At 38.7% G+C, this 21733-nt stretch overlaps 1 protein-coding gene and 1 long non-coding RNA gene across 2 annotated transcripts; one reads left to right on the top strand and one right to left on the bottom strand.

Moving 5' to 3' along the window:
• Nucleotides 1-320: 320 nt before the first annotated feature.
• On the top strand, nt 321-2860 carry LOC124856499. Its single transcript, XR_007035358.1, has 3 exons — nt 321-561; nt 645-697; nt 1490-2860. It is a non-coding gene; the product is annotated as an uncharacterized LOC124856499 (long non-coding RNA).
• Nucleotides 2148-21264, bottom strand: usp3 (ubiquitin specific peptidase 3). Its single transcript, XM_047346963.1, has 15 exons — nt 20829-21264; nt 20500-20560; nt 17589-17726; nt 17325-17408; nt 17049-17130; nt 16865-16944; nt 16198-16311; nt 15816-15929; nt 15548-15697; nt 9383-9489; nt 7667-7747; nt 7452-7570; nt 7227-7340; nt 3751-3818; nt 2148-3269 (listed from the first exon to the last, which is right to left on the bottom strand). The coding sequence occupies exons 1-15, from the start codon at nt 20917-20919 to the stop codon at nt 2810-2812; spliced, it is 1863 nt and encodes a 620-aa protein (XP_047202919.1). The 5' UTR covers nt 20920-21264; the 3' UTR covers nt 2148-2809.
• Between the last annotated feature and the right edge of the window lie 469 nt (nt 21265-21733).

The raw sequence follows: 21733 nt of genomic DNA, 5'->3' as shown, positions 1-21733 counted from the left end.
TACACGTATGTCTTCACACTACTTTCCAAGTATCTCCTGTTAAACTTGTTATTACAGGTCTGTTGAAGGGAAAAAAAATCTAGACAATAGGAAATGCCACTGTGGGAGGCTGGTTACATCAATTACTGTGTCATAATGTTCCTAACCAGACCTCTGATGCAACCAGAACAACACAATGTGAGCAAACTATTAGTACTCAGAATTTAAGGTCCACATGAAAGAGAAGAAAAAGCCCACTTGTTTCATTAATGGAGGGGAGGGATCGAAGAGCGAGCTTGCAGCCACCTGTGAGAAGGCAACTAAGAGCAGCTGTTCTTCTGCATACAGGAGTTCTTGTTCCTGCCACAGCGAGAGGGTTGACTGGTTGGTACGTGTGCTGAAGGGAACTCTGTGTGTATGTGCCTGGGTGTGGGCGGAGATCTTTGCTGAAAGCTGAAAACAAGCCGCACAAAAAGCCCTGCAAAAAATATATGCTCACTCTTTTTTAGAGCATATCAAGGACTGTTTAGCATTGGAATATAGAATAGGAGCAATGGGACATTTGTAACGGAGATCAATAAAGTATGATTTTACTATAACATTCAAATGTTGAATAACTACCCCTAATCAAAAGATGATTTTTGTTCAATTATTGTGTTCAACAGCTTAAAGAGCATATTAAAGACGCATCTGAATAAATTAGGATATCATTGAAAAGGTAAGTTATTTCAGTAAGTGAATTTAAAAAATGAAACTTAAAAGATTCATTAGATATATTTCAAATGAATCATTTCTGTTCATTTTGCTGATTCTGACTGACAATTAATGATAACCCAAAATTCAGTGTCTCACTAAATTAGAATATATAAGATCAACAAAAATAATTGTCAATACAGAAATGTAATATTGTGGCCTTCATAGTCACGGAAAGGATAGCGGTGTTGACAGGTGTTCAGCAGTCACTGACACCTTTCACAAGGGGGGTAAGCCACAACAAGCCAATGTTAAGCTTGCTGTTCACAGAGCACTGGATCCAAGAATAATAATAAAAAGTTTAGTGGAAGGAAAAGGTCTGACAGAACAAGCTGTACAAGCAACATGAAAAACTGGAGCCTTGAGAGGACTGTGAAGCAAACCTCAGTCCAGAGCCAAGATTTTTTATTGAGGTTGGAATACGAGCTTTTAAGAGGCACCACACCCTGAAGCATGTAGGACATGTGCTACAACTAATGCATTCCACGTGTTAAGCCACTCCTGAACTGTCAAGAGTGTCTTACCTGGAGTATTACTCAGTGGTCCAAACTCCCCCTTTAATATCAAAGATTCTGGAGGAGTGACACAGAATACAAGTTGCTTGAGGTCATGTGAAATTTCCAGTCAGTGATAGGAGCCATATTCTCTGCTGTTTTATCAAAACTAAACTCAGTGCTGCCATCTACCAGAAAATGTAGAGCATTTCTTTCTTCCCTTTGCTCACAAACTTTATGGAGATGCTGATTTCGTGTTTCAGGACTTGGCTCCTGCCAACACTACCAGAAGTACCAACAGCTGGTTTAATGACCATGGAACAATTCTGCTTGGCTGACCAGCAAACTCACCTGATCTAAACACCAAACAAAACCTATGGAGTATTGTCAAGATGAAGATGAGAGACACTGGACCCAACAATACGGATGAGCTGAAGGCTGCTACTAAAGCATCGTCAGTTTCATTAACACCTCACCAGAACCACAGGCTGATCTCCTCCGTCCACCCCTGCACCGATGGAGTAATTCATGCAAAAGGAGCCCTGACCAAGTATTGAGAGTTGTAATCAATACCGCACATTACATAGATATACTTTTCAATAGGCATTAGCAAGGCTTCTGGTATTGGTCTTTCACATTATTTTTTTTAATTTTCTGATAAAACTGAATTCTGGGCTTTAATAAGCCGGCCATAATCATCAAAATGAAAAATAAAATCCTTAAATTACACTGTGTGTAATCCATCTAAACGTTTGGCTTTTTTGAGTTACTGAAATAAACTTTGTGATGATATTCTAATTAACTGATACACATGTAAAATGCCTTTGAAAGTCCGTCTTTACCCCACGGATAAATATCAGCCTCACAGACTGATAAGAGCAGAGACAGGAATCAGGTCCAATGAAAACATTACAAAACATGTGAATGAAAAGAGTTTTCATTGCATTCAGTCATGGCAGCGTTAGCTGGTACATATTTAACAGTGAATTTCATCAGGATCGGTGACTGATCCTTTAGAGCAACATAAACGCTGACTGATCCTCCACCACCAATCCTGACAAAACAGAATGATCACATCTTTTTAATGGTTGGTGGTAAAGAAGAAGGAAATACAAACTAAAGAGCCCAAATAAAACACTCCAAATACATTGCAGTATAAACACTAAATATCCACTAAAAACTGGAAAAGAGCTACATGATTTCTATTGGAAAAAAAATACAAAACTAGAATCTTAAAGAAAATAACAGTCTAATATATTCACAATGACACAGCGGTGGTACAGTCTCCATCTACTGAGCGTTGGACCTCCTGAGGTTTCCCAAGGTTCAAGCTTTACCTCAAATATTATAAACTATAACCATTGGAATCTATTCCAACAAAATTTATAAAAAAAATATATGCAAAAACACTTAAAAATATATAAAAAGCAGCAAGTCAAACATGAATATTTCAAACATGTCATCGACTCAAGGAACACATATGATAAATGGGAAATTATAACAATAATAATCAAGCACTGTGACACATTGAGGTGAAACCAAAATGAAGGAAAGCTAATCTGAGGCAGTGAATTGTGACTGAATCATGGCGCAGCGGTTTGGACAGTTTGGAGAGCTTCCTCCGTCCCAGTCTGCTCTGAGGTATCTCTGTCTGCTGCAGCCTCCTCCGACACCGTCTCCGCCTCATTTAATGCAGCCATATTTATCCTCGCATCTTCTTCAGCTTTCTCATCCAGGGTGTGTGTTTGCGGAGCTGCACCATCCAACAAAACTATCTCTGCCTTTGCTGCAACCTCGTCCTGAGAAACTATTTCAGTCGAAACGCAGTCTGTGGCTGCCGTGTCCACATCAGGCTGATTTGTGGCAGTGTTATCAGTGGGACTCTTGTCTAAAGCCACTTGACCAGTCCTCTCAACATAAAAGAGGATGTAGGCCTTGGCTTTCTTCACCGTCTCCTCATTGGTCAGAGTCACTGTGCTGTCATTGAAGTGGTACCAGTGGCTCTCGTGGCTGCCATATGCTGTATAATGACCTGATCCAACCCTGTGAACACATAGACGCACATCACGTTTTACCTTCTGAGTTTTTACAGAGATTCATCTATTGCTGGTGGGGCAACAGGGACACGTTCGGCTTGAATGCACAGCGGTGGCGCAACACTGCCACTAAGAGGCCGCAACTGAGATAGCAGCAAGTATCTGACTGCACTTTCAAGGATGCTTTCTGTTTTAAACTTCAGCTTTTCCACAAAACTTGTTTCAAGGTGTCATTTCTGAAATTCAGTGATTAAAATCTTTGAGTAAATAATGCTCTCATGCAGAGACTAACTTTGAAAGAGCAGCTGAAAAGCCCCAAAACCCACCAAGTTTATTAGGCTGCTGCAACATGAACCTGCCGCAAGTGCTTTCAACAACAAGCAATGAATATGATTATATAACTTTTTTTCCCCCTCATACCTATGTTAAGCACAATCACTTGCATAAATCATGAAGTAAAGCCTGAATGATGTGAAACCCTGACTCACCCAGATCCATGATGCACCACGACAGCAGCAAGGTCATACAAGCAATTCCCTGGTAATGTGTTCTCTGGCTGCAGAGGCAAAGGAAGCAAGAGGAACATTTAAACCTGGAAATATCTTAAAATATTGAGATAAACAGTAAGGAATTTTTGCATACTGAGCCACAACTAGCAGAATAAGACAAGAATTGCATGAGAAAAATGAATGATAAAGATAACAGAAATGTAGCATGGATTTAAGCACTGACTTTTATACCAAAATCTAAATATAGGATGTAGTGTTGAGTACAGGCTCAGTGAATAAGGCTGAATCCAGGTGGGGTGACCCAGTTGTTTCTGTGATGTAGGGGGAGGTCAAAATAGTTTCAAAGGGCACACCTGGAATTAGAGTGTTAAGAGCTACACCAGCAAATACACTTAACAAATTTAAATATTTACCTAACATACACTATATTGCCAAAAGTATTCACTCCTCTGCCATCCAACAAACAAAACTCGAGTGAGCTCCAATTTCTCATCCACAGCGTTTAATTTGATGGCTCATACTCTGCAGCTATACCAGCTTCAACTCTTCTGGGAAAGCTTTCCATGCTGTTTAGGAGTGTGTTTATGGCAATTGTTCACCACTCACATTTGTGAGGTTAGACACTGATGTTGGATGAGAAAGCGTGGTTTGAGGTGTCTGCTCCAACTGAATCAAAAAGTGTATTATAAGAATTTGGACAGGAATTTGGGGAGGCCACTCCAGTTCTTCTATATCAAACTCATTAATGCATGTATGAGCTTGCTTTATACACTTGTTGCACAGTCATGCTGCAACAGGAAGGGGCCTTTCCCAAACTGGTCCCACAAAGTTGGGAGCATGAAATTGTCCCTAAATGTCTTGGTATGCCGCAAAATCAGCAGTTCCTTTTACGGGATCTAAAAAACAGCCCCACATCATGCACCAATTTTTACACACGACATGAGTCAGACACGTGCCATTCTACTGGCAACTCAGGCTCAGGCCCACTGGGCTTCACAAAGCCTCCCTCAACCTCCGGTGATGAGGGGGCTAAAAAATGCTCCACCTCAAAAGATGAATCTGTGGTAAAATGACCAGCGTTGCTCTGCTTACTCTCCATGTTTCATTAGATCAAATTAAGCTAGCTGCCACTTTCCATCGCCCTACTGACCACACCCCCAATTAACCCCCTGCACTCATCCCTACACTTGGCCGTGCCCCTCAATGCCTCTTGGCGCTGCCCACTTTGGTGGCATTTTTTAAAAATGTGTTTGGGGGCGGAGCTATGCTTTTAAATCGGGTTTAGTTCTACTTTAAGCTGACCTGATTGCAACATGAAGTTTGGAGGTCTGTCGATATCGCCATTGTAAAATGAACTCTATATATACCTCAGCATCTGCCGACACTGCTCTGTAAATTAATGCATCCTCCTACTTTGTGGCTGATTTGCTGTTATTCTCCATCTTTACCACTTTGCAATAATACCATTGACAGTTGATTGTGGTATATTCAGCAGAAGGAAATTTCCATGCTTCAATTCACTGAGCTCCTGAAAGTGACCATGTTTTTTAAAAGTGTTTGCAGAAGGAATATGGATGCCGGTGTGCTGGGTTTTATTCACCTGTGGCCATGGAAGTGACCGGGACACCTGTATTCAAGGATAAGACATTTGGCAGTATAGTGTATTTTATTACAGAAAAAACACTTAATTATCTAGGAAATGGGATTCGCAAAGAGTGAATCAGCAGCCGCAGCAGCTTTTAATGTTATGGACACCAGTAGGGGACGCTGCTGGACATATTACCAAGCTGCAAATGCAGAAGAATGCAGAACAAATAATGACTCACAGCACAGGGACATGTGGATATTTTTTTACAGGCAATAAGATTCTGGATCAAACTAACAGTATTGAAAACACGATGTTATGTTCACTCATTTTACAGAAGTTGTTTTATTATGAAAAAAATGTTTTTTTTTTTTTATCTTTATTAACGTCTGTCTAGGATCAGCAGTACATCTGTTAATATCTATTAAAGAAACCATTATAATATATATGGCAAAAACATTTGACTGTATATGGTATTTCAATATGCTGAGGAAGATTATTCTTTACTTTGTTTGGTCCTTTCAGAACCTTTGTTTAGTGCGTCGTCTTATTTTTTTCAGCTTTCAAAACAACAACCATTCAATGCCAACCATGATTTTTTTTAAATCTAAATTTATTTTCTCTAAAAGTATGAATTAATAACACCAACATTTTTAGGTAAGGCCTGAGGAGACATGGGCTGGTAGGAGATTCCCATAGTGATAACCTTGACTAAGATTAGAACAGTTTAAAGGTGTACACATAAAAACGAAAAATGTATAATATCACTTTAACTTAAAAGAAAAGAGACAATTATACCTATTGCTGCAAATATATTATTGCTATTATAATTTTATCTATTAGAGCTGAACAATATATCCAATTGCACTCGTAGCAATATCAGTGGGTGCTTTATAAATGACTGCTTGGACAGAATATTTGGTAGAATAATTTAATCGATAACAGTTGGATGGACTATAACTATACGTAATGCCCACACCTGATGTACATTTTTAGGGCTGAGATACTAAATCCCACAGACAACTGTGGGGAAATTGTTTCATGATTAAGAAAGAAGAGTCAGAAAAAAAAAGAGTTGATCACGAACAATATCCTTATCACAATTTTTAGCCATGCAATCACAATTATATATTTTGTTGATATTGTGCAACCCTATTATCTAAAACCGTACAACTGTAAATATGAGTTTAATACATAGATATTAGTAAAAATTTGAAACAAACTCCAGCTAAATATAGTATTACTTTTTAAGTAATGAGCTTAGTGTGCAGAACATTAAACAGTTTTGACATTCTTCTCTTTATAAAGTAAAACAAATGCAACAAGCTAAGCTAGCTTGGTAATTAGTAAGGCTACCTTTTATGTTTTTTGCAACTAGAGATTTTTTTTCTTGTAAGCATGGGAAAAGTGTAGCAGCTGTGTTTTAGCCAGCTGACTGTGCACAGCAACAGGTGAGGGAGTTTATACAACCAGTATAATCTGGTTTCAGCATTAAAAAAGAAACAGCTCCTGGCAGGGCCCTGGGCAAACATTTCATTTTATAATTGGTGTCTCAACTAATAGTAGATAATAATAATAATAATAATTCTATCAATAAGGAGAATCACTAATCTTTTTTCTCACAAAGCTCTGAAGCTGTGTTTATAGCCAGCAGAACATTTTTAATTATTCATCAAAAAAGCAATGACTTTCATGCAGTCACTTCTTACTATTATGAGACAGATTTTCTAGGTTTGTAAATGACATTGAGAGGAGCACCCATGAGTCTAAGCATCTACCCATTTCTTAATTAAAAAAAACCCATCTTCCAGCCACTAAAATCAAAAACTATATTAAACGTCTAATGGATTTTATGCTGTTCTGAGCTCACCTCAAGTAAGAAAGCTCTCATGTCCAGGCCTTTCAGTGGAAACTCCACATAAGTGTCCACCTTGTTTCTCAGAAAGGCGGTCCAGTGGAACCGTTTGAGGTGCAGGCACAAGACCTACCATTTGCAAAATAAAACAAAACGTTCTATGCCACGCAAGCTTTGAAGAATAAACATTAAAAAAATAAAACGTTTGTTAAGTCAAAAATAAAAATGTCTGCCTCACACCTTCGGCAGCTTCTGGATCCAGAACTTCTTAGTTGATTTCTGTCGTTTTTTACACTTGTGGCAATAATATAGCTCCGTTTCATCAAGTTCTTCAAGGTCAGTGAAGCTACGTAAGCAGTCTACAACAGATAAAGAAAAAACATGTTTTAAACACATAAAAAAAAGAAAAAAAAGAATGCCTAACCAATGCTCATCTTTGACGGTATTAAACCTACTAAGTAAAGTGCACGTAGGACCTGGCTCCTGGTCCTTACTTCTCTTTTGTCTAAACTGGCTTGGAATGTCCAAAGACAGGTCTGAAGCAGCAAGAATGGGGAAGAAAAATATTTAGTTTGATGGTTAAGGTTGTATCATGCCTATTTTACAGTGATGAAAACAAGTATTTGATACACAAAAATCCAGAAAAATCACATTGTGTGATTTTAAGGTAATTAATTTGCATTTTCTTGCATGACTTCGTGTATTTCATACATCAGAAAAACAAAACTTAATATTTGGTACAGAAACCTTTGTTTGCAATTACAGATATCAAACATTTCCTGTAGTTCTTGACAAGGTTTGCACACTGCAGCTGGGATTTTGGACCACTCCTCCATACAGATCTTCTCCATATCCTTCAGGTTTCAGAGTTATCGCTGAGCAACACGGACTTTAAGCTCCCTCCAAAGATTTTTGATTGGGTTCAGTTCTGGAGACTGGCTAGGCAACTCCTATGGAGCCACTCCTTAGTTGCCCTGGCTGTGTGCTTTGGGTCATTGTAATGCTGGAAGACACAGCCAACGCCCATCTTCAGTTGCCTCACTGAGGGAAGGAGGCTGTTGGCTAAGATCTCCCGATACATGGCCCCATTCATCCTCCCCTCAATACAGTGCAGTCGTCCTGTCCACTTTGCAGAAAGGCATCTCCAAAGAATGATGTTTCCACCTCCATGCTTCACGGTAGGGATGGTGTTCTTGAGGTTGTACTCATCCTTCTTCTTCCAAACACGGCGTGTGGAGTTTAGACCAAAAAGCTCTATTTTTGTCACATCAGATCACATGACCTTCTCCCATTCCTCCTCTGGATCATCCAGATGGTCATTGGCAACCTTCAGACGGGCCTGGACATGCATTGGCTTGAGCAGGGGGACCTTGCTGCAGGATTTTAATGTAGGCGTAGTGTTACTAATGGTCTTCTATGAGACTGTGGTCTCTTCAGGTCATTGACTATGTCCTGCCGTGTAGTTCTGGGCTGATCCTTCACCTTCCTCAAGATCATTGATGCCCAGGAGGTGAGATCTTGCATTGAGCCCCAGACCGAGGGATATTGGCCGTCATCTTGAACTTCTTCCATTTTCTTATATTTGCTCCAACAGTTGTTGCCTTCTCACCAAGCTGCTTGGCTAGTTTCCTGTAGCCCATCCCAGCCTTGTGCAGGTCTACTATTTTACCCCTGATGTCCTTACACAGCTCTCTGGTCTTGGCCATCGTGGAGAGGTTGGAGTTTGTTTGATTGAATGTGCAGACAGGAGTCTCTTATACAGATAATGAGTTCAAACAGGTGCAGTTAATAGAGGTAATAAGTGGAGAACAGGAGGGCGTCTTAAAGAAGAACTAACAGGCCTGTGAGAGCCGGGATTCTTACTGGTTGTTAGGTGATCAAATACTTATGTCATGCAAGAAAATGCAAATTAGTTGCTTAAAAATCACACAATGTGATTTTCTGGATTTTTGTTTTGGATTCACTGACCGTTGAAGAGTACCTATGATAAAAATTAAAAGACTTCTACATGCTTTTCAAGTGGGAAAACCTGCAAAATCGGCAGTGTATCAAATACTTATTCTCCCCTATGTAACTCCATATGAAGAAACGAAAACATAGACAATATAAAAAGCAGCTGTTTTTTCTTCAAAGATTAATGAAAATGGGAGAGTAAAAAAAGCTTGTCTTACCAAGAAATGGATCAAACTTTCGAGATTCTGTCCCACATATCAGGCAGTTGACTTCATTTTGAAGTATACCACCGAAAATAGACGTGACAACACTGGAAGTCCCATTTCTACACAGAATCAGACAGACAGACAGACAATGATATTAGTAATTAAAAAGGGATCCCGTTGATCTGAGGATAAAAACCTAAAGAGACCACATTTGGCAAATCAGTCATTTTGACATATTAAGATGTATTTGAGAAGCTACGGTTATGAACCAATGAATAATCTAAACAGCTTTTTGAATGAATGAATGAATTCTAAAAAAAATGACAAAAACAAAAATAAATAAAAAATAATAATAAAATAAAATGAATGAAAAGTGTTTCGAGACATAATGGAAAACATGACAAAAAGTGTTAAGGCTGCATGGTCACTATTCAGTACCAAGATATGTCATAGTCTCATCAAAACTCAGGTTTCAAACATACAAAAAATTCCCTTTAAATGATACGCCTGAGAAAATACCGGAGTGACGGGAGGTTGCTGCACACTAGGGCTGCAGCAACGAATCAATAAAATCCACAAAAAATGTATTATTAAAAGTGTTGGCAACGAATTTCATTATCGATCTGTTGTGAAGCGCAATTTCTGCATCAATCACCAAGTTGCGGAGCTGTTTACGTCACCTGCAGAGTTTTGTCAATGCGGGCTAACAGAAATTAACTAAAAAGAAAACTCATCTTGCAGCGTGAGCTGAACAGAGCGAGGTGCAGGTAGAGCTGAGGTGGTATTTTGAAAGGAAGTATATTCTACAAATGACCAACACAGAGAAAGCAGTTTCAAAGGTGTGGGAGCACTTCACGCTTCACTAAACTAAAAGATGCATAACATGCAAGCTTTGCAAAAGTGATTTGACGTGGCACTGGAGCGCCATGGTGATGATACAGCACCTGAAACGGAAACATGTTGGAGTCGATGAGGATGAAGGGAGCTCAACAACAGCATAAGCCACTACAATATCCTCCGTTTATTCCTTTTCGAAGCGTGGAAACATAACGTTAGTCTCTCCGGTAGCTCGTCTGATGACACTGTTTGCTTCTTAGCTGGTAAATGACAGTGATAGAGTACGTGTGTGTTACTTTTTATGTCAGTTTAATTAGCTTAATCACTGTTTAAATGTGCTTTATAATGATTAAGCTTCAAGTTTTAATTTGCTGACAAAGTCTGAGTGAAGACACTGCACTCTATGGGAGGGAGCAGTGAGACAGGATGGACTGCATTCAGACAAGGATTAAAGTAACTAAGATCTGCTAAAACTTTTGCAATTAAGTATATTTTAATGGTCCTAATATATACTTACTTGTGTGTGTGTGTTTGTGTCTTGTGATTAATTGCTCTTTGGCCTACTTACTTGCCTTAACCTAATACTGCGAATAAAACCAGGCATTTGTTGAGTTGTTGTAAATTATGCTACAATACATACTCATACTATATTTCTCATTCCAGAAAACAACGTGAACAGCAAACAATGAAGGCTTCATAATAGGAAAGACATCATGCACACACCTTTTTTGTTTTGTTAAAGCTATTTTACAAGCATTTATTTATGTATTTTTTAATAACACTCAAGCAGTAACCTGTTTTTTTGTGAACTTATTTGCTCTGCTGGTCCAAATATTCTATTTTGAAATAAAAAGGGTGAAAGGTGAAAATTCATCGACTTATCGAAAGAATATATCTAACGATTAATCCATTATTAAAATAATTGTTAGTTGCTGCCCTACTGCGCACTGCCAGTCTGTTGGCTGCAAAAGGGGTCAATACTTTTTCCTTGCTTACAAAACACAACTTTGGCTCTTTGTGTTTTTTCCAAGTGGAAATATCTCCAGTCAGTCACGGTGTGAAAAAAGAAGAAGCTCCATCCTTCTCTATAATCAAGGTAACTGTTTTAAAACTACCCGTGCTAAGCTATGGCCGCCATATCTGTTAGCATGCAGCTTGCTATCCAAGAAGACAGCCCAACAAATTAACCAGCTAATAGCAGCATGTTACACATGTATTACGCTATGAGCAGCAGAACAGTATCAAAACTTTTCATGACAATCTGAACGACACAGATCCAATTTTTTCAAATGCGACCCAAGCCACTTTTATATGTGGTCCAAAATCTGATACGTATCTCATCTTTTCAAATGTGACCTGTGTCTGTACGGCCAGGTTGCATTCATTCGACCTGTACATCATTGATACTCGACAAACGTCACTATTCTGTGTCCTGCTACGCGGAAGCGGGAAGAAAAACAACAACCAACATTTCCATCCATATTTACTTCCGCAAACAATAAACACGCTCGCCACATGTGACGTCATTGCGTTGTCTACTGCGCATGTGGGACACTTAAGTTGTATGAATGGAGTTCACACAGGAGATCACTACAAGTCATGTATATTTGGAAATGTGAATGACCATGGAAAAAAAACACGTAAGAGTCGACCAGCAGATGGAGTCCACACAGTTATCCAAAAAGGTCATCCCTTGGACCAACGATAAGGTGCAAGCTTTTCTGGCGACCATTGGAGACTGCAATATTCAGCGGCAGCTGGATGGGGCGACAAGGAATGAAAAGGCGTTTGCTGATGTAGCCGATCAAACGGCTAGCCAAGGTTTTCACCGCACACCGCTTTAAAGCCACGCCTTCAGTAGGTGTTCCCTTCAGCGGAGCGAAAGCGGGTGTATGGAAATGCAACACACAATGTGCAGAGCCGTGCGGAGCTGTTCCGGGCTCGCCAAATCGAGCCAGTGGAAAAGGGGCATATGAAAAGGGGAATAGAATCAGTCGATTGTTAACCTTCCAACTCCGTAAAACGCAAACTGACAGAATAGTACATAAAATAATAGACCCCACACTTAAAATTACCTTATATCGCCCAAAAGAGATAGTCAATGCTTTTGCTTCTTTCTATAGAAATTTATAAGACGAACCTAATCCAATGAACGAGGGATCAAAACATCGAACTGATGCGCTCCTCGCTAAGTTAAATTTGCCCTCCTATCTGAAGAAGCATCATACATGGTGTCCGACATAACTGAGATAGAAATACAAGATGCAATTAATACATTGAAGAGCAATAAATCCCCGGGGTCTGATGGACTCCCTGGGTAATTTTACAAATGCTTCAAAGACATTCTCTCACCAGTATTAACCAAAATCTTTAATTATGCGCTTCAAAATGGTGAAATGCTGAACTCTTGGTCCGAAGCCATTACCCCAGCTATTCAATAAGAAGGGAAGGATGCATCCAACTGTGAAGGATATAGACCAATTATTTTGTTATTTACTCATTTAAAACTTCTGACCAGCATGCTAAAAGGATATAGAAATATATTTAAAAAAAACGTATTCACTTGGACCAGACGGGATTTATCTTAAACCGACATACCGCAAATAACAGGGAGAACCCTAAATAGTATAACACAGGCCAAAGAAAATAAACAAGAATCCATGTTAATTAGCTTTGATGCACAGAAAGCCTTTGATACACTTAATTGGCACTTTTTACGTAGGACATTATTAGCTATGGGTTTCCATCCACAGTTTGTGGAATGGATAAAAGTCAGTCATTTTCCACCGCTTATTCCATAGTAGGTCGCGGGGAAGCTGGTGCCTATCTCCAGCAATCTATGGGCGAGAGGCGGGATACACCCTGGACAGGTCACCAGTCCATCACAGGGCAACACACAAACAACCAAGCACACACTCATTCATTCATTCATTCATACACCTAAGGGCAATTTAGAGTTACCAATTAACCTAACAGTCATGTCTTTGGACTGTGGGAGGAAGCCGGAGTACCCGGTGAGAACCCACGCATGCACGGGGAGAACATGGAAACTCCATGCAGAAAGACCCCCGGCCGGGAATCGAACCCAGGACCTTCTTGCTGCAACAGTGCTGCCAACTGCGCCACCATGCAGCCCCTTATGGATAAATAGGATAAAAGTAATGCATAAAAATCACATGTAAGAGTTAATGAATGCTGCTCGGAGTTTTTTATTCTTGAAAGAGGTGTCCACCAGGGAGACTGCCTCAGCACTTTACTACTTGCAATAAATATTGAACCTCTGGCAGCACTACTTAAAAAGAATGATGATATTAAGGGCATTATGGACAAAATAATTTGGAACACAAGATCTCCCTTTATGCTTATGACATTCTTGCATATATAAGTATTCCGGCCACCTCTATTCCTTCACTTATGGGGCCTTTAGAAGAACATGGTAAAAACTATTAAATCAACCAATCAAAATCAGAGGCAATGGTAATAAATGGTCACTTACTCTCAATTTTAACAGGAAAATTTAATTTTAGAACATCCAAACAGGTACTCCGGTACTTAGTTATTTTTATTACTCCTCAATCAGCACAACTGTTTAAAGCTAACTATGGAAAATTGATGGATGAGATAGAGACAGATCTCAGAAGATGGGATATTCTGCCTCTCTCACTTGTAGGTAGGATAGAAACCATTAGAATGAACATCCTTTTGAGATTGCTTTTCCTCTTTCAATCTCTACCAATAATGTCTATGACAACCTATGTCTACATTTACTATATTGAACAAATTGCTTTCAAGATTTATTTGGCAAGACAAACGTCCAAGAATTAGGCTGAAGACTCTTATGAGCCCTAAGGAACGTGGGGGACTAAACATACCAAATAAAAAAAAAATATTACTGGGCTGCCCAACTCAGGTCAATGATCACTTGGATATGCCAAGATGAAGATGGAACAAGGTGACTGCCGAGATGTATTCCTTGATGCCATTCATTTTGTAAACAAAAACACTTGGTCTAAGAACAAAATTAATAATGAATGGGTTAAGTCCACAATATTGATATGGTCAAAGATTAAAAAGGTACTTAATCTACCTAGCTCTTTATGTAGAGCTATAAGAATCAATCATAACTCTGAATTCCTCCCGACATCCAGACTACACAACTGGGCTGAAAAGGGGTAAACGCTGCTAGGTCAATTGTTTGAGAACGGAAACCTAATGTCTTTTCAGCAACTCCAACAAAAATATAATCTCCCAACCCATGACTTACATACATTTCTACAACTGAGGCACTATTTACATAGACATAAGGACTGGAACACACTAGAGCCTTCCTCCAATATGGAGAAATTCTTCCTCTCTGTACTAAAAGGAGCTATTATTACTTGATACAAATCAAATACAGGAGGAGGACACAGAAGACACAAAAGATATAAAGGTGAAATGGGAACTGGAAATGAATGTGATAATTAAGGATGAAGATTGGGAACAGACATTTCGAGAGGGTCATGGACTTTCGTGTAGTCTAACACTGAAGGAAATTGAATGGAAAATCAAAGTGAGGTTCTTCAGGACCCCTCTTGCCATATCTAGATATAGTAGCACCTCAGACAATTGCTGGAGGAGTTGTGGACTAACATGAGGCTATACCCACATTTTTGGGACTGTCCAAAATTAAGTAACAACTGGAAGGTATACAAATAGAAATTACCACATGTTTGGGCATTACAATTTATTTGGAACCATATTCTATTATATTGGGAATTTTCCAGAATAAAACTCGAGCTGAACGCAACTTCTATCTTTTAAAGATGCTACTTGCACTGGCAAGTAAATGATCACAGAAGAACAGGGAGAGGGATATATATTATATGGAGCAAATTACAGCAAAATTACAGATGAAAGGTGAAATATTTAAGGAAAAATTGTCTCCAAATCAAGCGTTTATTTCAAAGCCCGACTGAGTCTCTTTATATTGCGACTGATATGGCAATGTTCTTTTGTACATTATATTTCCATCGTACAAGTGGCTTTGTATTTATACTGTCTCACTGTGAAAAGACTAGGTATAATGTTAACATTGATAACTTTGAATAAACAAGTAAAAAAAAAAACTACTGTAATAATAAGTATGTATTCGTATGTTTGAAATAAAAATGCAAAAATATCCTTTCTGCTGTACTTAGATCATCTTATACTTTTTTTTTTAAATACTGCGGCTTATGCTCAAGGTATTAAAATACTCTGCGAATCTCATACCGCTCCATTTCTTCTACAAAACAATTTAAAACAAAGAATGCGTGAGCTAAAAAAAAAACAAAAACACAAGCTTCAAAACAGACTCACATGCAGCATTTACTGTCTGTGGTGGAGAGTCTGACTGCATCCTGAGGAGAGACGGGGTGAGATGCCCCATTGCGACTGTACTGGAGCTCCCTGTGGAGGTGGTCTAAGAGATAACGCATGAATTCATGAGCATCCTGTTGCTGAAAGCCCCTGTGAAAACACACAAGGGCGTCAATTACAGCTGTGGCTTTAATGTATAGGAGGGGAAAAGGAAACAAATGAAAGATCAGCATTAGAGGCTAAAATGTAGCTCTTTGTGCATGGTTACCTGAAACTAGGCATGATTTTCCATATGGCATAAAATAAGGAGTCTGGACTAAAGGCGGTCTGGCTTCCTTGCCACAGGGAACAAAGGGTTTTCCTGAACTCCTCCACCAAGGAACTGTTCAACAGAATGCAACATATTTACAATGTTGCATGAAACAATAACACAACACCTAACACTAGGCTGCTTAAACAAAGTTTCCTTCACATAATCTGACATATCTCACTGCAGTACTGTGGCGTTTGGTTTCTGCAGCAACAATAACTTATTTGGTTTGTTTTACATGACTGGCCACAAATAATAATTTGGTTACACTGCTATACTTATTGGACTAAAAGGCAGATTTATGCCCATAAATTCTCCATCTTGCAGAGGAGGACCTTACACACTGTTGTCCCCCTGGCTGCGGGTGTGGTACATCCGTCTTCCTGCCGTCTTACCGCTGCGCAAGGCTACAGCTGGAAGCTCCTTGAAATAACAGCTGAACTGCTCGATGTTGCTGTCAAAGGAAGCCCATTTTGTCAAAACAGAAAATTGATGTGAAAACAGACATCATACAACAAATATGCTGCCAAAAATCTAAGCTGCAACTTTATTCAGCAGTACTGGTAGACCTTGAGATTTGTATTAATCTCACTAAAAAGTTAAAGGAGACCGCTAAAGCTGATTTACAATACAATAAATATAGAACATTAAGCCATTACAATAGATTTACTCACAAAAAAAGGCCAAATATTAACAAATCAAATTCTACATTTAATATGAAACATATCACATAATATTAGGAATAAATCAATAACATTTTTTTTTTACTTGACCTGTTTTGATAATATTATATAATCCTGTAGCAGTGAGGCGAAAACCTATATCAGTGGAGAAACCTGATCCTGACCGTTCCTAGTTTCTAAGCTGCCTCTGTAATACCCGACTGTGCCATAGACTGTATTAATAAGGGCTGACTGGTCATGGGGCCTTGGCTCTACTGGGGCAGAACTGCTGATTTGTGTTGTAAATCCAGTGGGACATCCACAAGCCTCAGAGCAAAGTTTTACCTGAGTGACTGTAGGATGGCGTTCATGAAGCATGTGTTGCCCAAGTTACGCAGACCAGTTGCACCCACAGCCACTCCGTCCTGAAAAAGGTCAGGCAGGCCATTCATGTGTCAGTGAGTGCGGATTTATTTTGAAGTCTTATGAAAAAACAATGTTTCTATTGTTAAAGTAAAATATTACTTACATTGTCTTTAAACAGCTTTCCATCAACAGCTGGGCTATCTAGAAGTTTTCTCTTCCTCTGTCTGTCTCCCAAAAGCAATGAACTGCAAAAGGATTAGGTAAATCTTTCCTGTTTTGGTTTATAATACTTGTGAGAAATTGTTCTATGGCCAAACATCATCAAAATTCTACATTTCATCTTTCAGGCCAACAGTTTTAGCCAAATATTGTGGGAACCTCAGCGATAACAAAATAAATATTGAATCATTTTAAGGCTCTAGTGAATATTTTTACTTACTTTTCTAAACTCTGGAGAAGTTCTCTCACCTTCTGTACATGCCCAAGTTTGGTGTCATTGACAACAAAGTCATCACATCTGTAACTATACATAAAATTAATAAACTGTTACAACACACACCCTTTAAAAAAACAACAACTTGAATTTCTATTAAATGGTTGCATTCTCACACATTCATGCTTCAATGAATCCATAAAAACAAACAACGGTTAAATCTGTGAGATTCAGGGAAATAAAACTACATTTGTTGTCATTAAAACTCACCAAAATACACTGAAGTTGCTGCAGTCCATGCAGACAGAATGATGGGTTTTATCCTTCTCCTGTTTTTCACCCTTTCTTTGACAATTACTGGGGCCTTGGTTCTCTTCAAAGTGCTTCTTAGCATGCCCATTGACATATCTATAACAGAATTTGTAATTTAATAATCAAAAACATCAATAATTACCAGAAAACACATATAAAGACTAACAAGTAAATACTTTAGTTTTACTTATGTTATTTGAGGTTCATACCAAGTATATTGAAATGTTTTTTTTATTAGTAATTCTGATTTAATACTTTGTGTTTGACCTGATGTGGTTATTCTAAATTTAATGATGTAATCAGAATATGCTTTGAATTTAGACTATGCCCTATTCCTAAATGTCTAATCTTTAATGCAATTTAAATCATCTTTACATTGCTGAAAAATTCTGTTGTTTGATTTTTATTTATTTTTAGCCAAGTTGTGCACAAATAATGAAAGGGGAAAAAAAATAAATAAATAAAAATATATAAATATATATATAAAACATACATTTATATATTCATACATGATTAGAACATGACAAACATTGGTTAATGTCAAATTTAAGACCTACCTGGTTTACAAAAAATAACTAAGTTACTTGCCTGCTAACTTTTCTCTTGCTCTCGGTGGAAGACACACATTTTCTCTCCCTCCCTCCCTGCTTCTGCTTTTTGTCTGCATTTTTCCCAGAGCCTCGCTTTGCATATCCTCCAAACTGGTAAAGTATGGATTTGGTCAGCTGGACTCCCGACGTAACTGATCAAATTTTTTTTTTTCCAACGGGAAGACGGTAAAGGAGACCCTCTTGTCCAGACGGGACTTTCTTCTCTGGATACTCAATGGATTCTTGGCAGCAGTGGAAGATTGTGTACCTGACTACGATGTCGGTCGAGGACAGAAAATGTGTACATATTTTGGACTTTTGATAACAGGATTTCTGCTTTTTGGAGTTGGTGGTTACCTGGCTTATCGAGTGATTCGCAAAACGTGGGCGGCTGTTCAAAGCACTCCAAAGCTGCCTGCGATGTTAGATGGAGTCTGTAGAGCGATCAACACTCAGAAGCAGAATCGCAAGCTGGACACGATTCTTGAACAGAATCGCAGCCTGGCAGCGGTTGGACTCAGAGGTTAAAGGATATAATCTTGGAGAAGTTGTACGCTCGAGATTTGCGGAAAGTACCAGAAATTTGGCTATTTGGATTCGCAATTGAGACATACCATTAAAACTCTTAAGGTGGTTGGAAATTCACAACTGCCTGAACCACAACATTTATTATTTTTCTAAATCTGGCTCCTCAATGTGGCCTTGGCAACTTCTGCTAACTGGCTATCGACAAAATATCTCCTGGATGTTATATAAACACGATGCTCTTCCCCAGCACTCCCCTACCAGCTATGTGCTGATGGGACTATGCGGCCGATTGATAAAACTTCCACCTCTCTTCTCAACGACAATGGCGCAACTATCAGTGTTGACAGTCTTAATTCTTGCAAACACACTCAGACTTACATTCGCACCCTCAAGTTTCCACCGTACCCTTGCTAAATCTTTACTTATGTGTGTGTTGCTTACCCCTGCTGAGGTTTTTGACTATTCTGCTCAGAATAGAGTCTGAAATATGATTTTTTCCCCTCCTATCTTACTTTACCTAAATGTGTGCTTTCATTACTTTTCATAGATTTTCAGATTTCTCAGAAGGATTACCAGCGAAAACCAAATATTATTAGTCATTTGGACTTTAGCTGCTATTACACCAATGACCCAGCTTTCTTAATTAGACTACAATGGACTGTTATTACTTAGTTCAACTTCAGTACCAGTAAAAGTAATATATTATTAGCACCTGAAAATGTGGATTAAAGCTGTTTTGTACCAATGACTCAGCTTCCTTAGTTAGAATTCATGGAATGACGAGACTATTAATATTATCATCTTCTTTTAGCATATGATGCTTTATTATTAAGAGTGGCTTGGAACCAATTTCTACCAGTAAACTTGGAAGGATTACTAATTATTATTACTCCCAAGGATTATAAGTATCATTTGATTTGTTTTTCTGTGTCTGTATCTGTGTTTATTTTCTTTGTGATTGTATTGTAATTGTTCTTCCTCATGTACAGCGCTTTGAATGTCTTGTTACTGAAAAGCACTATATAAATAAACTTACCTTACCTACCTTACCTAACATATATTTAACCTAAGCAAATGTCAAATTGGCTCTGGCATGTCGCTCTGAGGTGTTTACACTATGTTTGTACAGCAACAGTTATTGACAGGAATTGTTGACCAACTGTTGAAATGCCAGATTTCAAGCCAAACTATGTTACATGCAGTTTTATATGACGAAGGATCTGGTAATGGATGACTATAAAAAAAATGTTGGTTTCATTTTCCTAAAGGAACAGCAATAAACAAGTTTCCGGAGCAGAATACTTTCAGGGGTTTGCAAGGAAAGCTGTTGACGGAAGAAGCGATGAATGAATAAACCTCCAATTTAGGACATGACTAAATATGATTTAAGACTTGTTATGAAGAATCTAACTGTATTTTAAACTTTCAATGGGCTAAAATAAATCTTTAAAGACTTTTTAAACTCTGTAGAAAAACTTAAAAATACAGTTTTCCAACTACTGTAAATGTCATTTTATTTATTTACAATCTCCAATCTGACCAGTTTCTGTTATCTAACCTTCGACTGCATACAGACCTTCCCTGATCTTTTGACCTATGTTGTATCCTAGCATCTGTTTTTGCTCCATTATTGATTTGTCCAGGAGAGATTTGTTTCAGATGTAAAATGCTTTGTAAAAAATGATTTATTGTCATTACTTTTAGAAAAAACAAACATATAGACACGTTTAATATCAGAGACAACCACTTACCGCCCACAGTGAACCATCAGACAGGTAAGGCAAACCCATGGACTTTTGTTCGACCTGCAAACTGAACATAAAACATGACAATAATGGAGCAATAGGGTGCTTCCGATTGGACTAGTTTTTTTCCATCGTTATCACAACCAAATTGTGATTTGCTCTTGTTGCTTTGCCGCTGTTTGCTCGAAGCTACAGGGTCGCTTACAAACTGAAACAAATGCAGTAAGAGAAGTCTGACCTGGGTTTATGGTTAAAATATACCAATATACCCCCCACTGCTCTAAACTCCCTTCCCATTAGTTTATAAGCGGAACTGAGACAAACGCCGCTCTTACCATTACAGCACCAGGAGGACGGGGTACCGTTAGGGAACCTGGGGGAATCGGTGGCACAGCCTACGTTAGAGCTCAGATGAGGGCACTCCATCAGCTTCACAACTCTACGGACAGAACAACACCAGCGGTAGCGGGACCCGGACTCTGAAAAAATCCAACAATACCAACAGTATCCGGCCAGCTAACAATAGTTAGCCAATTAACCTAAAGCAGCTAGCGAGTGCACGTTTTCCTGTTTTCGCTAACGCCAACGCGTTAGGTAACTGCTAGAGCTGGCACTTTTCAGACTAAGAGTGCAGATTAAATAAAGCCCTGGCAGTTTCCCCCCACACACATTTTACGATAAAATAGTAACGATATCTTTGGTCATTACGCAGTACGTAACTACTGGCGAGAAACAAATGGATATAAGTCAAGGAAGTGACGTAATTCCACCCGGCTCTCGCTGGTTTTCATCACAAAGATGAAACGCCTCCGAGAAAAACACTTTAGCACTTCCGTCTTTGTGTAGAAACATATTGGCCGGTTTAGCCAAACTCATCGTATGTGAGGAGAACCATTTCTTTTGAATGTGTACTTTGTGACCTTCGCAAGCTCTATATTTAAACAAAACGTAGCTTAGTCTGTGCTGAAAGTTCCTTCTCGACCAAATATGGCAACCCGTTGTAACATATAATAAACCCGTAACTCTTAACATTTTTAAAAATCAGTCATACTATTTTCCAAGTCAAACTTAGGTTCTTAGCAGTCAAAATCGAAACTGCGATGGATAGAATATATTTATGTATACTCCTTCATGTAAACGTCATATTTCCAAAAGAGTTGTGTGAGAAACCAAAATATTTTAAATTAAAAGGGAATAAAATAATGATGCACAATGTAGCTCACAAATTGGCAGAACTACA

The sequence above is a fragment of the Girardinichthys multiradiatus genome, chromosome 2, assembly GCF_021462225.1.
Source record: "Girardinichthys multiradiatus isolate DD_20200921_A chromosome 2, DD_fGirMul_XY1, whole genome shotgun sequence".
NCBI lineage: Eukaryota > Metazoa > Chordata > Actinopteri > Cyprinodontiformes > Goodeidae > Girardinichthys > Girardinichthys multiradiatus.
Note: the sequence above shows the minus strand (reverse complement) of the source record. Positions and strands in the feature narration are given on the sequence as shown.